The sequence below is a fragment of the Lemur catta genome, chromosome 19 (genome assembly GCF_020740605.2).
Source record: "Lemur catta isolate mLemCat1 chromosome 19, mLemCat1.pri, whole genome shotgun sequence".
NCBI lineage: Eukaryota > Metazoa > Chordata > Mammalia > Primates > Lemuridae > Lemur > Lemur catta.
The window spans coordinates 6,815,433-6,843,274 of NC_059146.1; the positions used below are offsets into that span (position 1 = coordinate 6,815,433).

Consider the following 27,842-nt stretch of genomic DNA (forward strand, 5'->3'; position numbering starts at 1 on the left):
AGTATAATGTAAACATAACTTTTCTATGCACTGGGAAACCCAAAAAATTGTATGACTCACTTTATCGCAATATTTGCGTTATTGCGGAGGTCTAGAACTGAGCCTGAAATATATCTGAGGTATACCTGTATTTCAAAGAGGAATGAGTTACTTTCCTCATTTATCATCTAAATTCTAGAGGGCATAGCTTGGAGAAATCGCAAAATTAGGTATCTTTGTGGTCCTAACACACTGTAAGATTTGTGTTATCCCTATTTTTTTCTTTCAAAAAGCTCAAAACAAGCAGTTAATAGTGAAACAAGCAGCTCACTTTTTAAGCCTTCTCAGACCGTTAAGTAGGAAGCCTCCTTTGAGAAGGCTCTAAAAAGAGTGGGGCTAGATTGTGGGATAGATACATGTACACTGGTAGATTTTAATTGCAGAGGTTTTGTTTACTTCTATGAACCAACAACCCAAGACATTTATATGCATCTTACTAGCTTAGGCACCCTAATCAGGTAGATATACTCAAGCTTTCTTGTTGTGTTTATATAAAATTACTAAATGAAAGAGGAATAAGGCCTTGGAATGTTAAGAGAATTGAAATCTGAGATTCTGTTAATGTTGGATGAACTTTTCTTTGTCAGGACCAAAATGTCTTTGACTCAAAGAAGAAGGTGAAATTAACCAATGCAGAGGGAGTAGAATTTAAGCTTTCCAAGAAACAACTACAAGCTATAGAATTTAACAAAGCTTTACTTGCGATGTACACAAACCAGGTAGGTAATAGATCTCTGGTGTCCTGACTAAACCTTTTGTTGTAATATGATACATGAGGAGTAATAGGTGTATTAGTCCAATCTCTGTATAATTTTTGTTTATATTTTGTCTTAAACTCATAAATATATTTCTTTTTCAGAATATCATATATCATAGATTTTATTTATTAAACAAGTTAATTTGCCTAATTCTTTGTAAGGGTGTGGAGTTGATGGCTTTTAAGAGGAAGAAAACAATTCACAGCTTTAAGTGTGATAATTTTCTCATTACCGTATTTCTAATCTCTGTGAATTGAGATAGAATCATCAAAGATGCCAATCATCATTATAAATTTAAAATCCATCTTTCATTTTAGCTGTGTATAGTCGCATGAAGTTATAAATGTTAAGGAGGTCAATTCTAACTCTAATATGTATTCTAATTAAATTCTGATTGCGTACTTTTTTAGAGCAGTTTTTAGTGGGAGAGTAAGAGGCAATAATGTTAATTTATTATTTAGAATTGAGTTGTTATTCTCAATACTTTAGCAAGAAACATGCATTTTGCTATTTTTCAAGCAAATGCTTTTACTTGATGTGGTTTTTTTTTTTTAAACGATTCTGGAATTTAGGCATCCAGGTGAATGTTTACAACTTGTCCTTTACTAAAGGCATTTAGAACTCAGATTAAAGTAGTGAATAGAAATTATTTTCTTGTTGGAAAAAATTGAAAATAGATACTTTAAACTGGTTCTCTCACCCTAGGCAATTTTTCACTTACTGTTTTGTTTTAACTGACTTTCCCATACTTCTTTTCATTTAGCATTTAATTTCATTAACCAGCTTATTTTTGTTGGGGCGTGGGGTATGTCTTCTAGGCAGAACAATGCCGCAAAATATCTGCCAGTTTGCAGTCCCAAAGTCCTGAGCATCTCCTGCCTGTGTTAATCCAAGCTGCCCAGCTCTGCCGCGAAAAGCAGCACACAAAAGCAATAGAGCTGCTTCAGGTAAAGGAGTTACTTGAATGAGGTGTCAGGTATTTGCAGTCTTGTTTCATTTTCGTTATGGTATAATAACCTACAAGCGTATAAATTTGATGGGAAAACTAATAGATAATGTACTACTAGACAAATTCCAGTATCACTTTAGTTAATTCTTAGGTTACAGCTTTGTTTTATATAAATTCATATAATATAAGTATTTCCTGCAAACCCTGAAGAATGCTTTTGGATTTGGAGATCTATTTATTGTGAGTTAGTGATGGGATTAAGACCACTGGGACTTAGGGATGCTATGTCTGAGGCTGTGGGAGGAAAGGAGGTGAAGGAATTGCCTGAGCAGAAGCCTGAAATAAGGGCAGATGTTATCTGCCTAGTTGCGGGGCATATACCAGCGATCTGGGAGTACAGCAAAGCATGCTTCAACCTCAGAGCCTGAGGGGTCTCATGCCTGAAAAGCCACAGAGCGACCTGACATGAAAACTTCTCATGGCTGTAGAGGTAGATTGCAATATGTCAGCCCGGGAGAAGGGTCTTAAGGCTTCCATTGTTAGAACACTGGGCCAAGTTCCTTCTCTCCCTTTCTCTCCACAATGCCTCAGTTAATGTAAAACCAGTGTCCCAGTGGAAAGCATGTAGTTTCTTTGTTCCTTGTTCAAATGGGTCGCAGCTACTGAAGTTGAAAGATTGATATCCATGTACATAGCTTGAGCTTGGTATAAAATTAGTTAGTTTACCTTGATCAAAAGTGTTGTACCTACTGAAGAATTATGTGTTTTTCCCTTCTAGAAAGGAGAAGGAAATTAGCTAGGACACCTTGTGACTTTTGGGAGATCCCTGAGACCTTTGATCATTGTATCCATGATTTTTTCGCATGAAACCATTGTATTTTGCAGCATGGCAAAGAGAATAAAAAGCAAGTGCTGGGTTTCAGTCACTGCCACCTTGGCACCAGAGTGCTGGTGGTCCCCTGATTTCCCCGCTCTTTTAAGTACTATTTTTGTGTCTGTGTTTCTTTCCATCTCTTGCAACACATTCTGCCTGGGGACCCTATCTTTATCAGGGACGTCTTGAACCCCCGATAAGTTAGGGATTTGTTTTAGGTTTATAACACTAGAACATGCTTAACCCCTTTTTCAATAGTCTGATCTCCAGTGAGTCTCACTCCAAAACCTCAAACAATTACAGAGATACTGACTTTGTTTTTATCAGTCCAAATCAGGTATTCTATTACATGTTTGAATTTTGAATGCAGACTACCTTGGAAAGTTGGACTGGAGGCCGGGCGCGGTGGCTTACGCCTGTAATCCTAGTACTCTGAGAGGCTGAGGCAGGTGGATTGTTTGAGCTCAGGAGTTCAAGACCAGGCTGAGCAAGAGCGAGACCCCATCTCTACAAAAAATAGAAAGAAATTAGCTGGAAAACTAAAAATATATATAGAAAAAATTAGCCGGGCATGGTGGCAAATGCCTGTAGTCCCAGCTACTCGGGAGGCTGAGGCAGGAGGATTGCTTGAGCCCAGGAGTGTAAGGCTGCTGTGAGCTAGGCTCACGCCACGGCACTCTAGCCCGGACAACAGAGTGACACTCTGTCTCAAAAAAGAAAAAAAAAGAAAGTAAGTTGGACTGGGTAAAATTAGGACCATCCTGAGAGGCAAAGTTGCCTAGCAGGGGCCTTCAGTAAGGAAGCACCATTTGAGTGTCGTCTTTAAAAAAAAAAAAATGTATTTAGTAATCTTTATTACAGGTGGCTTTCTGCATCCACAAGTTTTGCATCCAAGGATTCGATCAACCATAAATCAAAAATATTTGGGGGAAAAATGCATAGTACATCTGTACTGAATATATACAGGCCTTTTTTTTGTTATCATTCCCTATACGACAACTATTTACACAGCATTTACATTATATTAGGTATTATAAGTAATACAGAAATTTAAAGTATATGGACTATGTGTGTAGGTTATATGCAAATACTGTAACATTTCATATAAGGGACTTGAACATTTTGATCTGGGAGGGGTTTCTGGAGCCAGTACCCCACAGATACCAAAGGACAATGTATTTCTCTGTTAGTGACTTCCAGGAAACTTGACATTATTGCATTTACTTTCAGAGCATACTTTTAAAACAAAGTGGGTGTTTAATAAAATTTTTCTCAAGATTTTGACCCGAAACCACAAGTTTAATATTTTAAACCTGGATTTTAAGTTTTATGTAGTTAAGTAATTGTAATGTGTACAGTTAGTTATGTAAATTAAATGTGATTATTTTTTTCCCCCAACTAAAAACATTTTAGGAATTTTCAGATCAACATCCAGAGAATGCAGCTGAAATTAAGCTGACCATGGCACAGTTGAAAATTTCTCAAGGTATTAATGATGATTTTCATCATGACTAAAATATCGCTTTAATGGAAACATGATTAGAATGATTCTGAAGTGGTAAACTGTGATTTTTAAATTTTTTGTGTAATGCTAAAGCATAATAATTAATGTTTCATACATGAAGCTATACTGTGTGATCTCCAACAGATTTAGTAGTGAGTAGTTGGCCCTTTTCTTGGGTTATTCCTAAATTGTTAGAATGTTTCTCATTCTATGCCTTGAAAGTCAGTATAAGCAAAGGACTCCTCTGTTACAAAAGATCCTACTACTTTAATTTACTGAGTATGTCACATGTAGAAATGCTTACGTCTATCACTTGGTCATATTTGCATGAAATAAGAAAGGGGTGACTTTGCATCCTTTGAGAATGTCTTATCTTGGCCCTTTAATCTTACTTCATTTATACTTTGCCACCCATATTTTTCAGGTGGGGTGAAGGTAATAGAATTTAATGAGAATTGATATGTTTGAATCTTACAGAAAACTGCCAGTTCTTTTGTCTATGATTTTGAACCAACCTTAAGTGATTATCTAGAGCTGTGTTGCTCAGTATGGTAACCACAAGTCACATGTAGCTATTTTAAGTTTTAGGCTGCGTGCAGTGGCTCATGCCTGTAATCCCAGCAGTTTGAGAGGCTGAGGCAGGAGGATTGCTTGAGGTTGAGCGTTTAAGGCCAGCCTGTTAAGACCAGCCTAGGCAACATGGCAAGACCCCATCTCTACAAAGAAAAAAAAAAATTAGCTGGATGTGGTGATGTGTGCCTGTAGTCCCAGCTACTTGGGAGGTTGAGGTGGGAGAATAGCTTGAGCCCAGGAGTTCAAGGCTGTAGTGAGCTATGATCATGCCACTGCACGGCAACAGAGTGAGACTTTGTCTCCAAAAGAAGAAGTTTAAATTGATGAAATTTAAAATTCAGACTAGGCACGGTGGCTCATGCTTTGTAATCCTAGCACTCTGGGAGGCCGAGGCCAGAGGATTGCTTGAGGTCAGGAGTTCGAGACCAGCCTGAGCAAGAGCAAGACCCCATCTCTACTAAAAATAGAAAAATTAGCTAGGCACAGTAGCCTGTGCCTGTAGTCTCAGCTACTTGGGAGGCTGAGGCAGGAGGATCACTTTAGCCCAGGAATTTGAGGTTGTAGTGAGCTGTGATGACGCCATTTCACTCTAGCCTGAACAACAGAGTATGAGTCTGTCTCAAAAAAAAATTTTTAAATTCAATTCCTCAGTTGTGCTAGCCACACTTGAGAAACTTAGAGAAGCTTAGTGCTAGCCCCACTTGAGAAGCCACATACAGCTAGTGGCTACTGTATTGGACAGTGCAGATATAGGACATTTCCATCATCACAGAAAGTTCTATCAGACAGCTCTGGTATAGAGCATGCATTCTCAATGGTGGTAATAATAGGTCAAAAAAAAATCTTACATATTCAATGACTGAAATAAGTTTCATGGCTTGAAGGGAGAGGAGTTGGCAATTAGGAAAAAAATGTTTTAAAAAGCTCCTTAGTAGGACAGTAATGAAAAGAGGGTTGAGAAACTGCTGATCTCCTTGTTACCTGGTTCTCACATTTCTGTTTTCCTCCTTTGTCTCTTTTCCTTCTCCTCACCCCTCTTTCTTCTTCTTTTCCTTGCCCTCCTTTATATCTTTCCTCATTGGTGTTTATTTTTGCAAGGATAACCTGTCACCTTGAAATTACTGAGAGTCTGTCATGGGTTTTTTTTTTTGTTTTTAAAGACTAAAAAGTTTAAGTTATTGAGGTTTGCAATGAGTGGGAAATCAGAATTTTAACACCATAGGAAATTTTCCATTGCACTCATGTCTACAGTAACGTATTTCAAGTCCTTTAGGGAAGGTTCCACCACCTTGAAGTTACAGTCCGAAAAAGAAGAAATAGAACTCAGCAGACTGAAAGCTGGGAGACTTCTTTTCTGGTAGCAGCTCTGCCATTAACTTTCTTTGTGAGCTTAAGCAAGTTATATTATTTCTTTAGAACTCATTTCGTTATCTGTAAAATGAATAGAGTGCACTATCCCCAGGACTCCAAAGCTTATGGATTTAGAAATGCTAGAAAATATGACTCATGATTGCTTTCCTAAAGAAAAGTAGTGGGAGGAAGTAAAATTTCTTGTTTTTTTTTTTTCATAATATGCTTCCACCAGTATGATGCTGATTTTGTTTTTAATCTCTTAAGGTAATATTTCTAAAGCATGTCTAATATTGAGAAGCATAGAGGAGTTAAAGCATAAACCAGGCATGGTGAGTTTATGACTAAAACATTGTAAGACTGAAAAGTGTGGAATTGATAATTCATTTGTATGTCTAGTGTTCCTTTGTATTAAATTTCTACTTATTTTCCTTATATATTCATAAGGTAAGAATAGTAGTTAATAACAGTTATCTGGTACAAATTTAATTTCATTCTGTGTTCTGCTTTGTATTGATTTATTAGTCAAACGTGCCAGGCACTATTTGTCACTGAAAGCCTCAAATAATCTCATACCCATACCGGGAATTTCTTAGCCTAATCTGTTTTATCATGTCATCACTGTGATTTCTTGGAGTTAAAATAATTTAGTAATAGTAGCCAACAAATTTAGTTTTTAGTTCCCTGATTATTCAAATATCACAGGTTTAGATCACTAATATAGCTGTAGAAGCATCTATTTCACAGTATAAACTAATTCTTCAGTGGTTGTATATGCATCTATTGAACAGGGACTGCTTTATTCATGTTTGTATCCTCTAACATAGCTTGTTTGCAGTTGGCATTCAGTAAATGTGTAATAAACATGGTAGTGCTTTCTCTTGAAGATTAATATTTTAAGGATTATATTACAATTACTGTATCCCAGAATCAAATACAATATATGGCTGAAAATAAGATGTTTTTTAATATTTACTATCTGGCCGCCTTTTACCTTTCAAGGGGTTTGTGTTTCATCTAGGTTGTTGAATATATTGGCATAAAAGTTGTTCATAATATTTCCTTATTATCCTTTTAATATCTGTAGAACTTCTCTGATTCCTGATATTGATTATTCATGTCTTTTATTTTTTTGATCAGTCTGGCCAGAGATTTATCAGTTTTACTAATTTTTCTTAAAGATCCAGCTTTTTGTCTGTCTCCTTTCTATCCTTATACCCTGTTGCTCCTCCTCCTTCTCCCCCTCCACTCCAGCTGTGTTGGCCTCCTTGCTGTTCCTTAACCACACTAGGCAACTGTTATATTGGCTTTATGCAACTCAGGCCACATGCGACACATTGTGGGAGTTCAGCCATACTGCTATATACTTCATGGATCATATACTTGAATGTTCAGCAATGTCTTACTGTATAAACATTTCTAAGCACTTATTCTCAACTTCTGTATTTACCAAACCATTTGTGAACAAGCACTGGTTTAGAGAAAGGTATATTTTCCAGATAACTAACTTCATATTTGGAAAACACTATTGTTCATGGTGTTTCTAGAAATAAAGTTGTTATGCTCTCTAAGTAGAGTAATTTTTATGATAAATTAGATATTGACAGAGAGCCTAGCAACCATTATCTGCTATTTCTTCAGTGTTTTTCATTTTCAAAAATTGTATTCTGAGAGTGAGAAATTTTATTCATTAGTTTATATCTTTTGCTGGATAGGTGTCTGCATTAGTGACCATGTACAGCCATGAGGAAGACATTGATAGTGCCATTGAGGTCTTCACACAAGCTATCCAGTGGTACCAAAACCATCAGGTAAATAAATGCAGTAAAATATTATGAGGGCATGTTTTTACATAAAAATAAAAAGCTATAGTGGTGAACTCAATTTAGAATAACTGAGGTATTATAAGTCACTATTTTAAAAATGGAATGCTATTAGACTATCAAATTCATCTTTGTCAGCATACCAGATTCACATAAAGTTATTAGAAATAAAGAATAGTGGACAAATAGGAAAAAACTTCTTTATCATGTGTTTACAGGGCATCTGTATGTGTAATCTCAAGAAATAAGCATGGTAATGGTATAATACATGATTTCATATATTGGGGCTCATCTTAAATGGCTGGAAAGCCCATGGGTGGTAATAGTTAGTGGGATAGTAGTACATGGAATAATTGTTTATCATATCTCTATTTTATAGGAACATCTTCACTTTCTCCAGTATGGATCTCTGCATAGGCAGTATTCAACTTACAAATACACATACACATAGGTGGCATTTACACTGTTAGCACTATTAGCATTGGAAGGGGCATCAGTGTTCTGGGAAGTATTATATGAAATTAATGTTTGAATAACTGTGGTGGCATATCTTTAAAATTTGATGATAAGGGAATGTTTGCAGTTGTAGACAAGCTAGGTAGAGCTGGGTTGTATTCCAAATTCCTAAATTGGTGATTAGTTATACTAATTTGTCTACCTACCTCCCTTTATATGCGTGAGTGATTTTGTTCTAGGCATTTAAGATGAGGAATTTAGGCCGGGCGCGATAGCTCACGCCTGTAATCCTAGCACTCTGGGAGGCCGAGGCGGGTGGATCGCTCAAGGTCAGGAGTTCAAGACCAGCCTGAGCAAGAGTGAGACCCCTGACTCTATTAAAAATAGAAAGAAATTATCTGGCCAACTAAAAATATATATAGAAAAAAGAATTAGCCGGGCATGGTGGCGCATGCCTGTAGTCCCAGCTACTCGGGAGGCTGAGGCAGTGGGATTGCTTAAGCCCAGGAGTTTGAGGTTGCTGTGAGCTAGGCTGACGCCACGGCACTCACTCTAGCCTGGGCAACAGAGCAAGACTCTGTCTCAAAAAAAAAAAAAAAAAAGATGAGGAATTTAATGGATAGGTCTGTTTTTTTAAAGATCTAATGAATATAACTTTACTGACTTGCTAAATATTTAACCTAAAACTTTTTTTTTCCTTTTTATTGAAACTGTAGCCCAAATCTCCTGCTCATTTATCCTTGATAAGAGAAGCTGCAAACTTTAAACTCAAATATGGGCGGAAGAAGGAGGCGATTAGTGACCTAGAACAGCTATGGAAGTAAGTTCTGAAAGGTGGAGATAGATTCGTTTTATCACTGCTACTTAATATAAGGGCATTATTTTACTTGTTCATGTACTTTTTCCAGTTTTCTAAACTGTTCAGTAACTTTCTTATTTCTTCTTTTAGACAAAATCCAAAAGATATGCATACCCTGGCACAGCTTATTTCTGCCTACTCACTTGTAGATCCAGAGAAAGCCAAAGCGTATCCTTTTGATTATTGTCCCAGACAGTTCCCCAAAAGCACAACAGAGCTCTTCCAGTACCTGTGTTTTGACCAGAGCCTTTTCTGTTGTAAATTTCAACTAATAGGCAAAACCCACTTTTAATAGTAAAAGCAAAAATAAAAGTTTATTGATCAGTGTGATTGAAAAATGCAGCAGTAGATCCAACTTGGGGTATAGTTTGATTCAGAAGCAAAAATGACATCAATAGGATACAGCCTATATTCCTTCAGGTTCAAGTTGAGCAACAACAAAAAAAAAGAAGAAAAGCATGTTTTGTGTGGGTAATTGTGCATGATTCTGAAATATTACTGTGATTAAACTATTTACGTCATGTGCCCATCTCAAACAGTTACTGTTGGCAAGAGGAGTCAGTGCTCTGACTGACTGAGCTTGGATCATATGTGCTACTCTGATCAGGGTGTGTTCTGAAAACTGAGATGAGGTGGTAGATGCTAAACAGTCACAAGTCAAAGCCTTTGCAGTCAAAAAAAAAAACTCCTTTTCAGTGAGCAAGCCTGTTTTACAAGCTTGATTGTTTTGGAATGGAGTTTTTATTAAGCCACCACCTTGAACTATGTCACTGAGTTAAGGAACAGCTGATTAGATTATGACTCCTCAAGTTCTCCTTTCAGAATGCTGTATATGCTGTATAATTGATATGAGTTGCTGATTTGTTATTCTACAGAAGATTTAAGAACATTTTTTGCTTTTGTTGAAGGGCATCAAGAAAAGATGGTGTCTTTCTATTGGCATAGATATATTGGCGCACATATATATATAAAAGCGTATGTGTGTGTGTGTATATATATGGTTCCTGAACTCGTGTTCTGTCCAGTCTTAGTAAACACTTGCCCTCGTCGGATAGTATGTCTCTAAAAGTAGATGTTGAGGCTCTTGAAAATTCTCCTGGTGCTACATACATTCGGAAGAAGGGCGGAAAAGTTACTGGAGATAGTCAACCAAAGGAGCAAGGGTAATGTTTTTCTTGTAACAGTCTCTCATGCTGATTTTATTTATTTGTCTTAATGTTTTGTTTTCATTTTTCATTTATTTTTTTCTTTTTTTGAGACAGTCTTGCTCTGTCGCCCTGGGTAGAGTGCAGTGGTGTCATCATAGCTCACAGCAACCTGAGACTCCCAGGCTCAAGCTATCCTCTTGCTTCAACCTCCTGAGTAGCTGGGTGCACGCCATGACGCCCGGCTAATTTTTCTATTTTTAGTAGAGACGGGGTCTCACTCTTGCTCAGGCTGGTCTCGAACTCCTGAGCTCAAGCAGTCCTTCTGCCTCAGCCTCCCAGAGTGCTAAGATTACAGGTGTGAGCCACTGCGCCAGCCTTAATTTTTTATTTTTAATTATTATGGGTACATAATAGTTGTATATGTTTATAGGATACATGTGATGTTGTGATACAGGCATATAATGTGTATTAATCAAATCAGGGTAATTGGGGTATCCATCACCTCAGGCATTTATTATTTCTTTACGTTAGGAACATTCCAGTTCTATTAGTTATTTCGGAGTATATCCTAACTTACGATTGATTGTAGTCACTTTGTTGTGCTGTCAAGTATTGTTCATTCTGTCTAACTGTAACTATATTTTTGTACCCATTAACTATCCCCACTCTACTCCCCCTCCCCACTACCCTTCCCAGCCTCTGGTAAGTATCATTCTACTCTATCTCCATGAGATCAATTATTTTAATATTTAGCTCCCATATATGAGTGAGAACATGCGAGATTTGTCTTACCATACTTGGCTTATTTCACTTAACATAATGTTCTCCACTTCCATCCACGTTTTTGCAAATGGCAGGATTTCATTATTTTTTATGGCTATATAATATTCCATTGTATATATGTACCATAATTTCTTTCTCCTTTCTTTCTTTTCTTTGAGACAGAGTCTCACTCTGTCACCCTGGCTAGAGTACAGTGTCATGATCATGGCTCACTGCAGCCTCAAACTCCTGGGCTCAAGCAATCCTCCTGCCTCAGCCTCCTGAGTAGCTGGGACTACAGGCATGCCCCACCATGCCCAGCTAATTTTTTCCATTTTTAGTAGAGATGGGAGTCTCGCTTTTGCTCAGAGTGGTGTTGAACTCCTGACCTCAAGTGATCCTCCCACCTCGGCCTCCCAGAATGCTAGGATTACAGGTGTGAGCCATGGCACCTGGCCTACCACAATTTCTTTATCCATTCATCTGTTGATGGTCACTTAGGCTGATTCCAAATATTGGCTATTGTGGTAAACATGGGTGTGCAGATACCTGTTCAATATATTGATTTCCCTTTCTAATGCTGATTTTAAATTATATAAAAAATTAAAAATACATTCTTATAAAAATTCCATGTGAATTAATTTTTAGTCCCCTTTGTCTCTTTTCCTTCTCTTTTGGTATACCCAGCTCTTAGTCATCTTTCCCCCGTTTTTCCCAGCCCCAAATTAACCTCTGGTATTAATTTAGTGTATCCTTCTACATCTTTTTCTTTGCATTTACATACACAGGTGGTTTACAAATTATTTCCTTTGAAACTCTGACTCGGGTGGGGCAAAACCAACATATGTAACCTAAATAAAAAAATAATAAACAAATTCCCAGGACCATAGAGCTATTTAATAGTAAGTAGTGCAGCTGGGATTTGAATACTAAAAAAATAAAATAATTCCCTTTGATTGGTTTATTTTGTTTTTTATAGAAGAGAGATTGTTATACTCACTGTTTTCCAACTTCCTTTTATTTAATAAGTCGTAGAGATCTTTCCATGTACTAAATGTAGACATAGTTCATCCTTTTTATGTGTACTATTCCATGGGCTGGATGTGCCCTACTTTATCGGTAAGTTATTGATGTATATTTAGTGTACATCATTTAGTGTTTCTGAACCAAAGTTCAGCCTGGGCAACAGTGAGACTGTCTCAAAAAAATAAATAAATAAAAATAAAGTCTTGCCAAACATAGGGTAGCTTACCAAAGTATTGCAGATTTTCATGCTTGTGCAAATGATCTACCTTTTTATTATATTAATATATAGACTTAATGTGTGCCATTAAATTTTTTCAGTGTAAATTGTATCTGTTTTCTGAAAACAGTCGTCACCTCTCCTTTCTAAACTTACCTTCCAAAAATTATAGTATCTGAAGCTTAATGGAATTCAATCTGAATTAACATCCCAACTAGTTTGTTAGCTTTCATGAGCTGGTACCAAGTCTTAAATACCTTTACAATAAAGTGCCCAACTCACACTCTTTTGCACATACTTAATGTTCTATAAATATTTTGTCACAAAGATAATAACAATTTTTCTTTTCTTTGTAGACAGGGAGATTTGAAAAAGAAGAAGAAGAAAAAGAAGGGTAAGGCTTTTAAAAAAATTTTTAGATTCCTTTCTACATGATAAAAGCTTGAGTTTAGCCCTATAGCGAAGTTCGGGTATAAATATACTGTCCCCTCTGTCCTTTTATCTTTGAACACTGACTTTTGTCTTGACTACAGCTAACGTTTAATTTTATTACTTTAAGGAGTGCAATGCTCAAGTTTGATTGCCTAAATTCAAATTGTTGCTCTAGTTCTCTTTTATTGTATGATTGTGGACAGGTTACTAACACACCTGCCTGTGTTTTTCATCTGTAAAATGGAATATGATAGTATATACCTCATATGATTAAATGAGATACATGTAAAACTTTCAGAATAGTGCTCGGTACATGGTAAGCCCTTATACATTAGAATATTTTGACTACAAATACCATAAAACTCCATTGAACTGACTTAAGAAAATTTACTATTTATAAAACTGGCAGTCTAGAGGAATGTTAGCACATCAAGATTGGTTGATCCAGTATTTGTATCTCTTTGTTCTGTCCACAAAACTAAATCCTATTAGAGTCATTAAGATGTTTATTGGAAACAGGGCTACATACTTGTCATTTATATCCAACAGGATAAAGAGGGCCTCTCTCGACTTGGCAAGCCTTTCTCATTCATCTGGTTAGGACAACATAGGTCAGTGTCCAGCCGTGAACCATTAACCAGGGGAATACCCTGCATTGCTTGGCTTGGACTGTTTTAAATCTCTGGCAAGAATGGGTGGAATTACCATGCTTGGGCTTCACCTACTCAGAAGTTGTCCCTGGGGGCACCTACCTGTTCCTGAGTTTTTAGGGAGTCTGTGGTATGAATCCGATTGTTTCTTGATTTCACCCACTGCCATCTTAGGATACAGGTTTCCCAAGTCTTAGCTAAGTTTATTACCAGTCCATCTGTTTTCCAACATCCAGAATTTTATTGATAATATCTTTTCTACTGCTGGGCACAGTGGATCATGCCTGTAATCCCAGCATTTTGGGAGGCTGAAGCAGGATTGCTTGAGGCCAGGAGTTGGAGACCAGCCTAGGCAATAGGGAGACCTGATCTCTACAAAAAAGCAGAAAAAAGTAGCCTAGTGTGGTGGCTCACACCTGTAATCCCAGCACTTTGGGAGGCTGAGGTGGGAGGATCACTTGAGGCTAGGAGTTTAAGACCAGCCTGGTCAGGTAACATAGACCTGGTCTCTAAAAAAAAAAAAAAAATTGCTCTCCACAAAGGCTGTATATACTTCTGCCAGTAGTGTTTTGAGTGTTTCTTATCATTTCACCAACACTGGATATTACTGCTTTTAATATTGTAAGTTTGATAGAATTTTTTTACCCTTCTCATTTTTAATTAGGTTGAAAAACTATTCAGAGAATTAATGACTTTTATTTCTCTTGGCGTATTCTAACTATAACTGTGCCATTTTTCTTTGATTTACATATTGATTAGCAAGAATTCTTTCTATGTTAAGGATTTTAATCCACTCTTATATAGTGTGTACATTTTAAATTTATTTTCTTAGAAATATGTCTTTTACCAAGTGAAAATTTAAAAATATTTATATAAATATATCTGTGAAATCTTTTCCTTTATGGCCTCTGAATTTTGTGTCATGCTTAGAAATAAGGCCTTTTCCCCTGCTAGATTATACAAATAAAACTTTACCAGATTTATTTCAGTTTTATTGTTATTTATTCCTAGGCTTGGACACATTATTTAAACAAACTATCTTGAATATATTATGGACACATCTTTTACTTCTTTGTCAATTGTTATACAGGAAAACTACCTAAGAATTATGACCCAAAGGTTACCCCAGATCCAGAAAGATGGCTCCCAATGCGGGAACGTTCTTATTACCGAGGAAGAAAGAAGGGTAAAAAGAAGGATCAGATTGGAAAAGGGACCCAAGGAGCAACTGCAGGAGCTTCATCTGAACTGTAAGTCATTGCTCCACAATTGAGGTCACTTAGAACATAGTTGTTTTTTTCCGAGATCGACTCAAGGCTATTAGTGAGAATTTGTTAATATATTTTAAGTATGAGAAGTAAAGTGATACATCTTTGATAAGTGTTTACAATATGCTTATGTAAAGGAACGAAAATATATTTCTGTTATAATCATATTCTGTTGTAAATAAACTGTTTGATTGTATTGTAAAACCTAAAAGAAAAACTAGTTTCAGAAAAAAATTAAGTACACTTAGTCATTTAACTAAATACATATTCTAGATACATATAAATGTGACTAGAAAAATACTAAAAATGTTAATGAATTCTACATGATAGGATTATATGTCATTTTAAAATTTTTCTTTATTTTCTAAGCTTTCTAAAAATGTGCATGTGCCATATATTACTTTTTATTTCAATTATAAAGCAGTAAAAATTTTACTCAAAAGAAAAGTGGATAGAGAGTTGGGAAACCCACCTTAAAAGAAGTAGTGTGTAGGGGTGTTACGGGTGACAAATGAAATCCATGTACATACATTTTTATAGCCTTTTCCTTTGTTGAACATATGAATGACCAAAACTTACCTGATCTGACAATTTCAGGGATGCCAGTAAAACTGTGAGCAGCCCACCCACCTCCCCAAGACCTGGCAGTGCAGCAACAGTATCTGCCTCTACAAGTAACATCATACCCCCAAGACATCAGAAACCTGCAGGGGCTCCAGCAACAAAAAAGAAACAGCAACAGAAAAAGAAGAAAGGTGGAAAAGGTGGCTGGTGATTAGAACATTCTTGTTGCAGGCTGTTTTGAAACTAGTCTCAGTGACACTAGGAAAGTAATAAAGGTAACACAGCAAGAAGCACAGAACTACTCCATCTTCCATCTCCATATTTTCATAAAATAATTTCTTGTGCATCAAATAGGAAAACATCTTCCTCAAACTCTGCCTAGTGAGATTTGGCCTACTTGTACCACCCAGCTTTGCACAGGTTATGAGTACTGAAAATAACTGGGCATAAATTTATCTACCTTGATATCTGTTGCATCCTTTACCTTCGTGTGCTGATTTGATGTTTTTTCAGTTTCACAAACAAGGCACGTTAGCTGAGGTTTCCCAGGATTTAAACAGAAACTACTTCTATTTCAACCAGAGTCTGAAAATAATTGTTCCTATTCAAGTCCCACCTTAAATTGTGTCTTAGGCCTTTGGAGACTGAAAGTGGAATCTTCTGAGCATTCCAAAATATCCACTTAGAAATATCATGTGATTAAAAAGGGACCTTATTAATACACTGGTGTTCTTCACTTAATTGAGTGGCCACAAGAAAAATAAAGTAATTGTCTTAAATAATTTTAACCATAAATCTCCATCATGTGATTACTGGAATGTGAGATACTTTTCCATATTTATATATGGCCCCTTTGTGTCCCAAGTCATTTTCAGATTATGGTAATATGCTGATTTAGCACCGTGAAAAGAACTCAAGGAAAATATATCAACGTTGCAAGAAACTGACTCTTAGACCCAGTGTTCTGAGGTCAGATGGGTTTGGACTGTCTCAATCAGAAAGATTAGAACATGAACACTGACTTCCTACATAGAGAGGAAATCAGTACCCAGGTTCCATGCCAGGGAGTATTAAAATCCAACAGGACTGTTTGGCCCAATTAATACTCAAATGGCTTCTCTTTCTAGTTATGGATTATGACCATTCATTGCCTTTCTCAAAGTAATTAAGTATTTTATAGTCAATTTGTGATGTAAATGTTGCTCTTGTCTTTCCTTGCTTACAAGGCACTTTCGCATTGAACAGCTACGGGACAGACACATTGGGATGCCTACCCTTGTTAGTATTCATTCTATGCTGCCCAAGATATCATTTAATTTAGACTTACGAGTATTTCCTTGTGATCATGTTACTCCATTCTTGTTAATAAAGTGCTGCTGTGTTTGACTCTAAACATATCTACTGAAACTTCTTCAAAGTTTTTAAAAAGGCTTTCCCTCCTTTACAACATAAGAAATGAGGTGCTGCCTTTCTGTTTATAATAGCATAATCAGAATCTGCAGTGGCATATAAACAAGAGATCTTTTTAAAATAAGAATGATTTACTATGGCTTAATATTTTGAGCTCTACAGAGAACAGTCTTTCGGTAAGAGTAACAGATTTTTATTCCTTCTGTGAATATATACCCCATAGAAATATATTTATTATTTCTGTTTACTAACATGAATAATTGTTAGTAAATTTGTTATTTGGGATTCTGTTAAATTTCTGTGGTGAAGGATAATCATTTTTTAGTTTAACCAAGCAACAGAATCTTGGCAAAAATTATCCATCCTTGAAAACCTAGACCCAAGGCACAACAGTAAAATTTATAGCTATTTGGTCATTGTTATTGGCAACCATTGGTGTTATTAATAAGCAACCAACTGAAACTTCAAATCAATGAGTTATAATTGTCAAGTGTAAACACACTTACTTTCTAATAATTATTTCTTCTTTTGGACAGGTCTTTAACCAGTGACATATATTTTGCATATATATGTGTATAGATATTTATAAAAGCCAATATGGATACATCCATTCACTGTGGTTCATTTTAAAATAAAAATATTCTAGCAGTGAATATGGATTAAGGTGTTTGGGGAGTTAGCATTTTATGGAGGACTTCGTTCCTGGTTAGTGTTATCTAAGAATTTTCTTTTAAGAATCTTAAAAATTGTGTGTCCTGCCCCTCCCAGTACAGCCACAAAACTAATCTAATGGGATTGAGAGAAACCAGTTTAAACTCCACTGAAAATTCATCATGTTGGTATGTGTGTAAACAAACAGGAGTAAACCTTTTTAAAAGTTATTAAGCACAGCATTTTCAACCCTACTGAGAACAACTAACCTTAAAAACTATTGCATCACTCAAGCCTTCTGGAACCTGCTATTCATTCATTGTTCCTTACAAGTCTATTTGAAACAGACCTGGTAAGGAAAATCAGTTTATTGCACTAAAGTAATTGTGTTAAATCGTGAGCTTAACTAAAAAGTTAAGCTTAACAAGATAATAAAAGGAACTATCCAGATACTTCTCAACCAGTTTATGAAACATTACACCACCTTTGAAAAGCTCCCCAGGTGCCTAATCTACTACATGTTAGATCATTAGGGGTGACTAGACTATTTTGTTTAGTTTTGGTTTTAATACCTGGCATTACTGGCAGCTATGATTCTGTCAGTCTTCTTACTCTGCGAAGAATTTTTTTTAAATCGAAATGCAACAGGAATTTAAAACAACAGAACTCAGCCATGCTCCTCTGTTTGTCCTTAACCAACAACCCTGGTAGCGGCCTCTAGACACTCCTAAGTGGAGCTTACACGGGACGGAGGGCAGGAAGATACGTGACCTTGCCTTCCAGGTTCACGGGTGCGAGCGGGGGGAAGGCCGGGAATTCTCCCGGGACGTACGGGGTTCTGGCGCCCCGAGGACTCTCCAGGTCGGCCACGCATCGGCGGGGCAGGCTCAGGACTGAAGCCGAAGAGGTCAGACGCCGAGGTCGCCCGCGACGCGGCCAGCGTGGAAGGCGTTTCTGAGCCACCCTGGCTGGCCCGAGGGAATCGCGCTACCGTGGGCCCTCCGGAGCCAGTGGCGCCTAGGAACGCTTTTCCTGCAACGATGAGCCGCCCTGCCGAGCTGTCCCCCGCTGTCCCCCGGCTTCAGAGAGTCGGCTGGGCGGCCCGGCAGGGGAGACGCGAGGCCGCCGCACGCGCCGGGGCTGGCGCCGTCCCGGGCGTGGTCTGCGCCGCGCGCGTCTACGTCTGTGCCCGGCGCCCGCGGGGAGCCACGGCGGCTGGGACCCGGGGACGCCGCGGCGGCGCGGGGCGGCGGGGGAAGGAAGGAAACGGGGACCGTGGGATGGACAGGGGCAAAGTGAAGAAGAGGGAAAAGGGAAGGGGGACGGAGAAGGAGAAAATTAGGGAAAAAGAAAAGAAGGGGAAAGAGAAAGGGGAGGAGGAAAGGAGTATGAGTAAAGAAGAGGATAAAGAGAAGAGTAGAGAGCGAGGGAAGGAGACAAAGAAAGAGAAGGAAGAAGCTGAGGAGGAAGGGAAGAGCATAAGCACCTTGACGAGGCCCCCGCTTGAGCCGCCGGTAAGAGACCGGGTGCCCGGGACCCTCGGCCCCGAGGCCCTGGGGGCGTTGGGCGCTCGCGCCGGCTCCGTGGCGCCCCCGGCCTCCGGCCTCGCGGACGGATCGGCTCCCCCGTGAGGGCTTTCACCTGGGGACGGAAGGGGCCGTGCCAAGCTGGGAACTACCCGCGCCAGCCCCTGCCCCCAGCCCCGCACCCACACCCCTCACCCCTCCTCCTATTCCCGTGTCCTCACCCCCGTCGGGTCTAGCGTAGGGGAACGTGGGCTCTCAGTTGGCCTTCGCGGGGACGACCCTTTGCCCGAGGCCGTCCAGCGCTCAACACGAGCGCACAGACCGCCTGACCGCACTTGAAACCAGCCCCAAACCCTCCCCGCGCGCAGCCTCTCCTCCCGTCGAATACATTCTTTGTCAGAAGGCGCTGGCTTCCAGAATTTATGCAGGGTGTGTTCTGGGGCTCTCTGGTTCCTTTCCGTGTGGGCGCCGTGGTTACTGCTTGCGTTGTTTCTAGACCACCAGCGCCCGGAGTGGAGGGTCGCAAAGTTTTAACTGAGGTTTCTTGGAAACCAGGCACTGATTGTTTGGGCATCGGTGGTCTCTGTGCTCCTGGGGTGCCTGAGCCGGCTCCTTGGCTCAGAGCTGCTCTCTGGTTCTAAACAGGTTGAATGATTAATAGAGATTTGATCTCTACACCGACTACATATAATGTTGAGAATCCCATTTTGTGTCTGAACTCTCTTTTTTTGAGACAAGAGCCTTGCTCTGTCGCCCTGAGTGGAGTGCTGTGGCATCATCATAACTCACTGCAACCTCCAACTCCTGTGCTCAAGCGATCCTCCTGCCTCAGTCTCCTGAGTAGCTGGGACTACAGGCGTGTGCCACCATGCCCAGATAAGTTTTCCTATTTTTGGTAGAGACAGGGGTCTCCCTCTTGCTCAGGCTTGTCTCGTTCTCCTGAGCACTATCGACCCCCCTCCTCGGCCTTCCAGAGTGCTAGGATTACAGACATGAGCCACAGTGTCCGGCCATGAACTCTTGATTTACAATAATCTCAGCTTTTCTTAGGAAATGATAAACATGAAGAAGGATGTGTTTTAGACTAAAAATGTAAACAAAATGTAAAGCATGGGTGAGTGCAGAGTTTTAGGATGGGGTTTGGGGCAGCAATGTGTTTGGAAAGGGAGTGGGGAGTTGTTTTAATTCACAGTATTTCCTAGGATCTAAGATGCCATTATTTTAGGTACCACTAAGAAAGGGGGGAAAATGCTGCCAATCAAAATATGACATATATGATTGTAAAACATCCTAATTTCAGAGAGATTAAAGGATGGGGACAAATAAGCATCCTAGAATTAATGAAGTGTGTTGGGGTAGCCCAAGTGGGATCCCTGGTAGAGATTGCTTGGGAACAAAATTCACATCCTGCAGCCACGGTGCCACCATTGCTTTAAAGCATGCAATTTTAAGCCATTCAATGAAATCTCCTTTGTGCATCGTCTCTCTTCCTTACCATTACACACTCTCAGAATGGCATTATTACATTTAGAGATGGAGGGAGTGGGAAGGAGGTGTGAATTGAGATAGGAAACACCTATGAAAATACTATTTGCTTTAAGAGCCATCAAGAATTTGCTCCAAGAACAAATATATAATTTTTTTCAAATTCTGTTATTCACTATATGGCTTTCATAAATCATGCTATCTACACAAGCCTTTATTAGGCTGGACCTTAAAACATCTTACTTTTACATAGATCTTTTTAGAAAAGGGAGTGGGATAGACATTCTAATGCTGTTTAGAATCACTTTTTTCCAGAAATCCAGTCAATGTCTAGTGTCAACATTTAGTGTTCAAGGAGAAATGTATAAGATTATTGTTATTTCTAAACCAGTGCCATTAAAGACAATTATTAGTGTTTTTTGTACACGAGAGACTTCTTTAGCAGGCTGTTTGGCAAACAGAATTGAATTCCTGTGAGCAATCTGGCTGTATTGTTGCTCATTTATTGTTTTTGTTAAAATTTTCACCCTAGGAACCACATTTCTGAGCACTCTGAACCTTCTATTTCTACCTTCACATCAGCCTTCCCTTCTTGTCCCTCAATCATTTGCCATAAAAATTTCTAAGGCTAGTATGTTGGTAGAATACTCCTTTCTAAGCTCACTTTTACTTCATCAGGTTTTACCATCAGCTTTTAAAACAAGTACTCATTTGTGATTGGAACTGGTTTAACAATTTCTGTAATGTCAGCCTTTTTGTTTAATCATGATACTTACATTAAAAAGTATAAAAGGGGAACCTGGTCCAAAGATCTTATAATCTAGTTCTTCAGTTGTGAAGACAATAGAGTTTAATAATAATATGAGACCTTAGATACTTATGTGCTGAGTGACACAGTCTGTATGCATGCACCATGGAGGTCCCTAGACCCCAAACAAACTGAATTCTGGTACAATCTCCAATGGACATGAATTCAAGAAGCAAAACAAAGTCTGAAAATTGGTCCTGTGATCTATGGCACCTCCCATAAGAACTGATTGATATATATATATATATTTGATAGACTGACCATGAGCTGGGGAATAGAAAGGGAATATGAGATTAATATGACATAACTCGTGGCTAATTAGAAAATATTAATTGATTGGCATAGTTTGTTCTAGACTTATGAAATATTTGTAAAGTTTTGTTCTGGTTTACAATTCCAAGAATATTATTAGATCCAGGCAGGTCCACTGCCAGGAGCCAGGAAAACAAAGCCCTGATAGCATAGGTTTATTGATTTGTCTTGTTTCACAGGAGAAAAATAAGCAGATCCTAGTGCTGGGCCTGGATGGAGCGGGAAAAACCAGTGTCCTCTACTCTCTAGCTTCAAACAGAGTCCAGCACAGTGTGGCACCCACCCAAGGTTTCAATGCAGTTTGCATCGACATTGAAGACAGCCAGATGGAATTCCTGGAGAGTAAGCTCTTTCTCATTAGTTACAGGATAGCCACATTTCATTATATCTTAAGCCATACATGATGTTACCAACATTGGGTCCTTATAGAAACTAACACTGGGTTGGATTTCCCTAGACTTTTAGAATGTGTGTGTAGTTTAATACTAGGGTGCACTGTGTGAGGGAAAAGCACTTTCTGCTTTTTTTATTTGCTCCTTTTTGCAGTGGTGATAAAGGGGAATTTAGAAGAAGGGTTTAGCACCCCTCCTGTAATGTCCTATAATCAGCCTCCTTCTTCCCACACTACTGCAAATAAACATCCAATCTAAGTATAGTGTGCTTTCTCTGCAAATGAAATTATAGGTGAGTCTCAAACCTCTTCTTAAAACTAGAGGGCAGTCCAGAAGCCTCTACTGAATAGTACTTATGGAGTTACCACCTCTCTAAATATTGCTGAACCCAGAGCTGGGGCAGGTCCTCTTGTCTTCTCTTTACATTCTCTCCTTGGATGATTTCATTCATCCTCATGGCATTAAATACCATCTATATGCTAATGACTCCCAAATTTATCTATCTAACTGAAGCATATCCAAATGTCTCCTTACATCTCCACCTCGATTTCTAATTGGCTTCTCAAACCTAACATGGTCAAAACAAAACGCTTGATTTTTCCCATATCTGTTCCTTTCCCTATAATCTTCTGGTCAACAGATGGCTCTGCAACCATGAACTTGCTCCAGCCAGAAAACTAGGAGTCACCCTTGATTCCTCCTGTATCCCCACCGCCAGTCCACAAGTAAAGCGCTATGAATTTGTCTATCTCCAAAGCCTGTCTGAATTAATCAGTTACATCCTTTTTCACTGCCCCCATGTGGGTTGGAACCTCCATCATCTCTTACTTAAATTATTGCAGTCGCCTTTTTATTTTTGCTTTCATCCATTTATGAAGAGAAATATTTTCACACATACATTTAAGCACATTATTTGCTAACTTAAAACTCTTCAGTGGAGATCTCATACTTGGGATAAAATCCAGAGTCTTTGTGATGGCCCAGGAGGCCCTTCATAAACTGCCTCCTCTTTAACCTTACTCCAGTGTATTGCACCCCTCCCTTCCCCCCTCCCTTCCTCTCTTCCTTTCTTTCCTTTCTTTCTTGGCTTTCTTGGGTGTGCCTTCCATCAGAAATACTTTCTACCCCACACTTCCCTTCCCATGATGGCTTGCTCCTCAGCCTTCAGGTATTAGCTTAAATGGCCCCGTCAAATCATTCTTTCTAAATATGCTCCCCCATTCTCTGCTTCCTCCATAAAGTTTTTAATAGCATTCACTTTTTAGTTTTATTTGTTCATGATCTGCCTGTCCAGCTAGACAGTAACTTTTGCCATGCTTGTTTGGTTCCACAATGTCTGGCAAGTAGAACATATTCAACAAAAATGAATTAACTGCCAACTGTGTTCCAGATTTTTATCACAATCAATACCCTGAAGAAGAATAGCAGTTTAAGTGTGCAACTTTAGATTTAAAATATGTGCCTGCACAGTGGCTAGATTTAGCCATCAGTCTAGGTAAATTCTCTTAATTCCATGGGGCTTCTAAAGGGTCTTTATTCAGGATGCAGCATCCAGTGATGTTCAGTGATATCTATAAGAGGTAGTAGGCTATGTCGTAACACTTGGAGGATGTTGAGGGCTAGGGAGGAGATGAACGATAAAGTAATAAAGTTTTATCATATAAGCCTATTTGTAGAAGTAATGTTCACATATAACTTTTTATCTCTCCATCAGCATTCTATAGACCATTTTAAAGTTATTTTAAAATTCTTATGGTTTATGCACTAAAAAGCAGTGGCAAAATGAATGGGGAGACTTCAATTTATGTTACCATAGCTTTGAAGAGCTTTCCTCCTAAAACACTTAGCCCAGGTAACAGAGCAAGACCCCATCTCAAAAAAAGAAAATTAATTACATTTCTATTATCACTACATACAGTAATATAATTTTTTAAAATATACCATTTTTCAATAGCAACAAAAATATAATTTACATAGAAATAAATCTAACAAAAAATGTACCTACCTATATGGAGAAAATTGGCAGATATCATTGAAAAACAGAGAGAAGACCTAAATAAATGGAGACATAATACAGTTTTCATGGATAGATAGACAGACATTACATCAAAAAGATATTAATTCTCCCCAAATTGATGTTTAGATACCATTCAATTCCAGTAAAAATCCCAATAAAATTTTCTTAAGAAAATGAGCAAAAATGTGGAGAACGCCAAAGCACTCTTGAAGAAATAAATAAGATAGGTGGACTTGTCCTGTCAAATATCAAATATTATTATAAAGCTATAAAATTAAGGTTGTGTGGTATTGGCACAAGGATGAACAAAATGACCAAATGAACAGACCTAGAGGGAAAGTCCACTGGGAAAAAGAAAGACTATTCAATAAATAGTACAGGGACAACATGGAAAAAAGTAAAATTGATTTTCTGTCTCCTACATATACAAATGTGTATGTCAATTTCCTCTGGTCACTCTTAGAATTGGGTATACTATAACATGGTGGTATTTTTTATCAGAACACCTGTCCAGTGTCCAGAAATCTAGATGTGCCCTGTGCGCTCATTTGGTGGATGCTTCTGTGATTATTTTTTTCTTTTGTCTTCTTCCTTAACTGTTCTCTGTAGTTGGTGGCAGTGAACCTTTCCGTTCCTACTGGGAAACGTACCTGTCCAAGGGTTTGCTGCTAATCTTTGTGGTGGATTCAGCAGATCACAAACGATTGCCTGAAGCAAAGAAATGCCTTCATCAACTAATTGGAGCAAACCCAGTCCTTCCTCTGGTTGTTTTTGCAAACAAACAGGTAAAAATCTGTCCAAATATAAATTGTACTCAATAGTATGTTTATTAATACAAGAAATGTCTACTTTTGATAGGTAGATATTCAACAATATGCTACATATTCAATTTATATTTATTTGATATCCTGGATTATAAGCTCCTTGAGGGTAGAGACTATTATACATCTTTGTGTACCTTGTAAAACCTAGTCCACTGCCTTGTGCATAGTAAGAATTCAACAAATCTGTGTTTAACTTACTTCATTAAACATCTATTGATTTTTGAATTGAAGTCAACAAAATAGTTGAGTGGCTACCTTGTATAAAGAAATTGTTTTGCTTTAGATTGATTAGACCTGAATTTATTTCACACATGCATTAAAAACATTAAACATCCATGGTGAAATTGGAACCCTTCTCACTGTTGGTGGGAGTGTAAAATGATGCAGCTGTTATGGAAAACAATATGGTGGTTCCTCAGAAAATGAAAAATAGCACTTCTTATGGTATAATGCTTAGAAAAATAAATAAATTTTAAAAAATAGAATTCCCATATGATCCAGCAATTCCACTTCTGGGTATATACTCAAAGGATGGAAAGCAGGGACTAAAATAGGTATTTGTACACCCATGTTCATAGCAGCATTATTCACAATAGCCAAAAGGTGGAAGCAACCCAAGTATCCATGAATGGATAAGCAAAATGTGTTATGTACATATGGAATGGAATATTATTCAGTCTTAAAAGGGAAGGAAATTCTGACACATGCTACAACATGGGTGAACCCTGAGGACATTATGCTAAGTGAAATAAGCCAGTCACAAAAGAACAAATACTGGCCAGGCACAGTGGCTCACGCCTGTAATCCTAGCACTCTGGGAGGCCGAGGTGGGAGGATGACTTGAGGCCAGGAGTTCAAGACCAGCCTGGGCAACATAGGGAGACCTTGTCTCTAAAAAAACAAAACAATAGTCAGATTTATCAATGCTGTCCTTTGTGGTTTGTGTTTCTTATCTTCATCAAATTAAATAAACAGAGCCATTTGTTGCCAAATTTATAACATTTATTGGGCCTTAATGATGAAAGGTTTGAATATTCTAGTTTAAGATTAATACATCTTTGTTTATATTCCTTGGCCCAAATATTAATATTTAATTTGTGGTTTAGGAGACTCATTGGTTCAAGTTATTTCAAAAAATCATCTATTATCTTTACTCTTTGAGTTCTGACCTCTGTTAAAGCACAATTATGCAAGTGTGGAATAAACCGAGTATTTGTCCCTGATATGCTTTATCATTATAAGGAGCCCTCCTTCCACTCTATACCCCCCTCTCATATTTCTTCCTCTCCAATTCCACCAGTGAACTTACTAACCTGAGACATCATCCACGTGTTACTAGATCCATTGACACTGTCACAGGTTCTAGGACTAAACAAATTCAGGTTTCGAACAGGCAATATATTGCAACTACCAACATTCAGAGATGGTCATCAACATGCCAGTTACCATGTACAGCACATCAGGAAAAGCCTCACAAGCTCCCAGTGATGAAATGTGATAGCTTCATATGGGTACAGGGAAAAAAAAAAGATGCAATATTGGATTATTTCCAGAGATTTAAAAATGATCCCCTAAAACTTAGGGGAATGCTGTGAAACCACAAAAAGCCAATTACAAATGCAGTTTTGGAACTGCAAATGCCAAAATTTTTGCAAAGGACTGAAACATTGTAGCTGAATCTATGTATTTATTAAAGGGAATATCAGAGGTCATTTGCATAAATAATTCTTGATGTATGAGAGGCAAAGAAGTATGTTTTAACCTTGCCATTTGGACGTCAAGGAGATTTTGACCCTGGCATGCAGCCTGAGCACCAGCTTCCAGTCTTCCCACTTTCCCCTCTCGCCTCTCTGCCTCCCCCTGTGGATTTCTCTCTTCTATCTGAGCCTTTGCCATCTCTTTCTCTGTCTCTCCCCTCTTAGCCTCGCTCTCCCACCACTCATTTTCTAAATCCATTACCTCCCCACTCCCTTCTCTGTCTCCTCTACTCCCCCTAAATTTTTTTTGTCCAGTAGAAATAATAAACACAAAAGAAAATTCACAATGGCAAGTGCTATAGTCAGTAAGATATGATCTGGACAAAAAACAGCTAAAGAATCAAATTTCTGTTATTAAATGTGAATTTAAATAATTTATCCTATTGAAAATAATCTTGGAAAATTAAAAGGAAAATGGAAAAACAAAATTAAAAACAGATTAACTGCATTATTTAGAAAATTAAGGTATTATATTGGCTTAGCTTTATTCCAGAAAATACTGTCTTGATAACTCATAAGTGCAGGCATAATTCTCATGAAAATATTATGTTCAAACAACCACTGCAGTCATAATAATTGGTCACAATATCATCTATATTAAAATGGTGGAGTCAGGCTGGGTGTAGTGGCTCATGTCTGTAATCTTAGCACTTTGGGAGGCCGAGGCAGGAGGATTGCTTAAGGTCAGGAGTTCAAGACTAGCCTGAGCAACATATTGAGACCACATCTCTACAAAAAATAGAAAAATTAGCCAGGGATGGTGGTGTGCACCTGTAGTCCCAGGTATTCAGGATGCTGAGGCAGGAGGATCACTTGAGCCCAGGAGTTTGAGGCTGCAGTGAGCTATGATCACACCACTGCCTTCATGCCTGGGCAACAAAGCAAGACCTTGTCTCCAAAAATAATAATGATAATAAAAAATTTTTAAAAATGGTGGAGTCACTGAGAGCAATAAATAAGAGTAATAAATGTATCTATCCAAAAGGATTACAAATAACCAACTTTTTCCTATTCTTTTTCCATGCTGGGTGAAGGATCTTGAAACAGCCTATCACATTACAGATATCCATGAAGCTTTGGCATTATCTGAGGTGGGAAATGACAGGAAGATGTTCTTGTTTGGAACCCACCTGACTAAGAATGGCTCAGAGATACCCTCCACCATGCAAGATGCCAAAGACTTGATTGCACAGTTGGCTGCAGAAGTGCAGTGACCAGGAACAGCCCCACTGTGCAGCTCATGATTGAAATGTCACCAGGGAGTGTTGAATGGCAGGCTTAAAGCCAAAGGCTTTCACTTTCAAATAAAAGATAAGCCATTTCCTATTTTCTCTATGTATGGCATATATATAGTCGGTTCTCCGTATCTGTGGGTTCTACATCCACAGATTTAAAAACTGCGGGTCAA

The 27,842-nt window shown here is 38.3% G+C and overlaps 2 protein-coding genes across 2 annotated transcripts in view; both read left to right on the forward strand.

The window, feature by feature from the left end:
• SRP72 (signal recognition particle 72) overlaps positions 1-16,645 on the forward strand; it is a 29,708-nt gene extending 13,063 nt beyond the window's left edge. Inside the window, exons 9-19 of the mRNA XM_045531680.1 lie at positions 627-758; positions 1,616-1,744; positions 4,034-4,106; positions 6,315-6,379; positions 7,763-7,858; positions 9,043-9,146; positions 9,276-9,353; positions 10,211-10,348; positions 12,695-12,732; positions 14,511-14,670; positions 15,286-16,645. Of these exons, the coding sequence (XP_045387636.1) occupies positions 627-758; positions 1,616-1,744; positions 4,034-4,106; positions 6,315-6,379; positions 7,763-7,858; positions 9,043-9,146; positions 9,276-9,353; positions 10,211-10,348; positions 12,695-12,732; positions 14,511-14,670; positions 15,286-15,463 (1,191 nt within the window). The 3' untranslated portion in view covers positions 15,464-16,645. The remainder of the gene's footprint in view (positions 1-626; positions 759-1,615; positions 1,745-4,033; positions 4,107-6,314; positions 6,380-7,762; positions 7,859-9,042; positions 9,147-9,275; positions 9,354-10,210; positions 10,349-12,694; positions 12,733-14,510; positions 14,671-15,285) is intronic.
• Positions 16,646-18,519: 1,874 nt separating this feature from the next.
• ARL9 (ADP ribosylation factor like GTPase 9) lies at positions 18,520-27,760 on the forward strand. The gene is made up of 4 exons (XM_045531682.1): positions 18,520-18,827; positions 21,624-21,786; positions 24,463-24,638; positions 27,469-27,760. Exons 1-4 carry the CDS (start codon positions 18,594-18,596, stop codon positions 27,646-27,648), a joined length of 753 nt encoding a protein of 250 aa, XP_045387638.1. The 5' UTR covers positions 18,520-18,593; the 3' UTR covers positions 27,649-27,760.
• Positions 27,761-27,842: the final 82 nt, after the last annotated feature.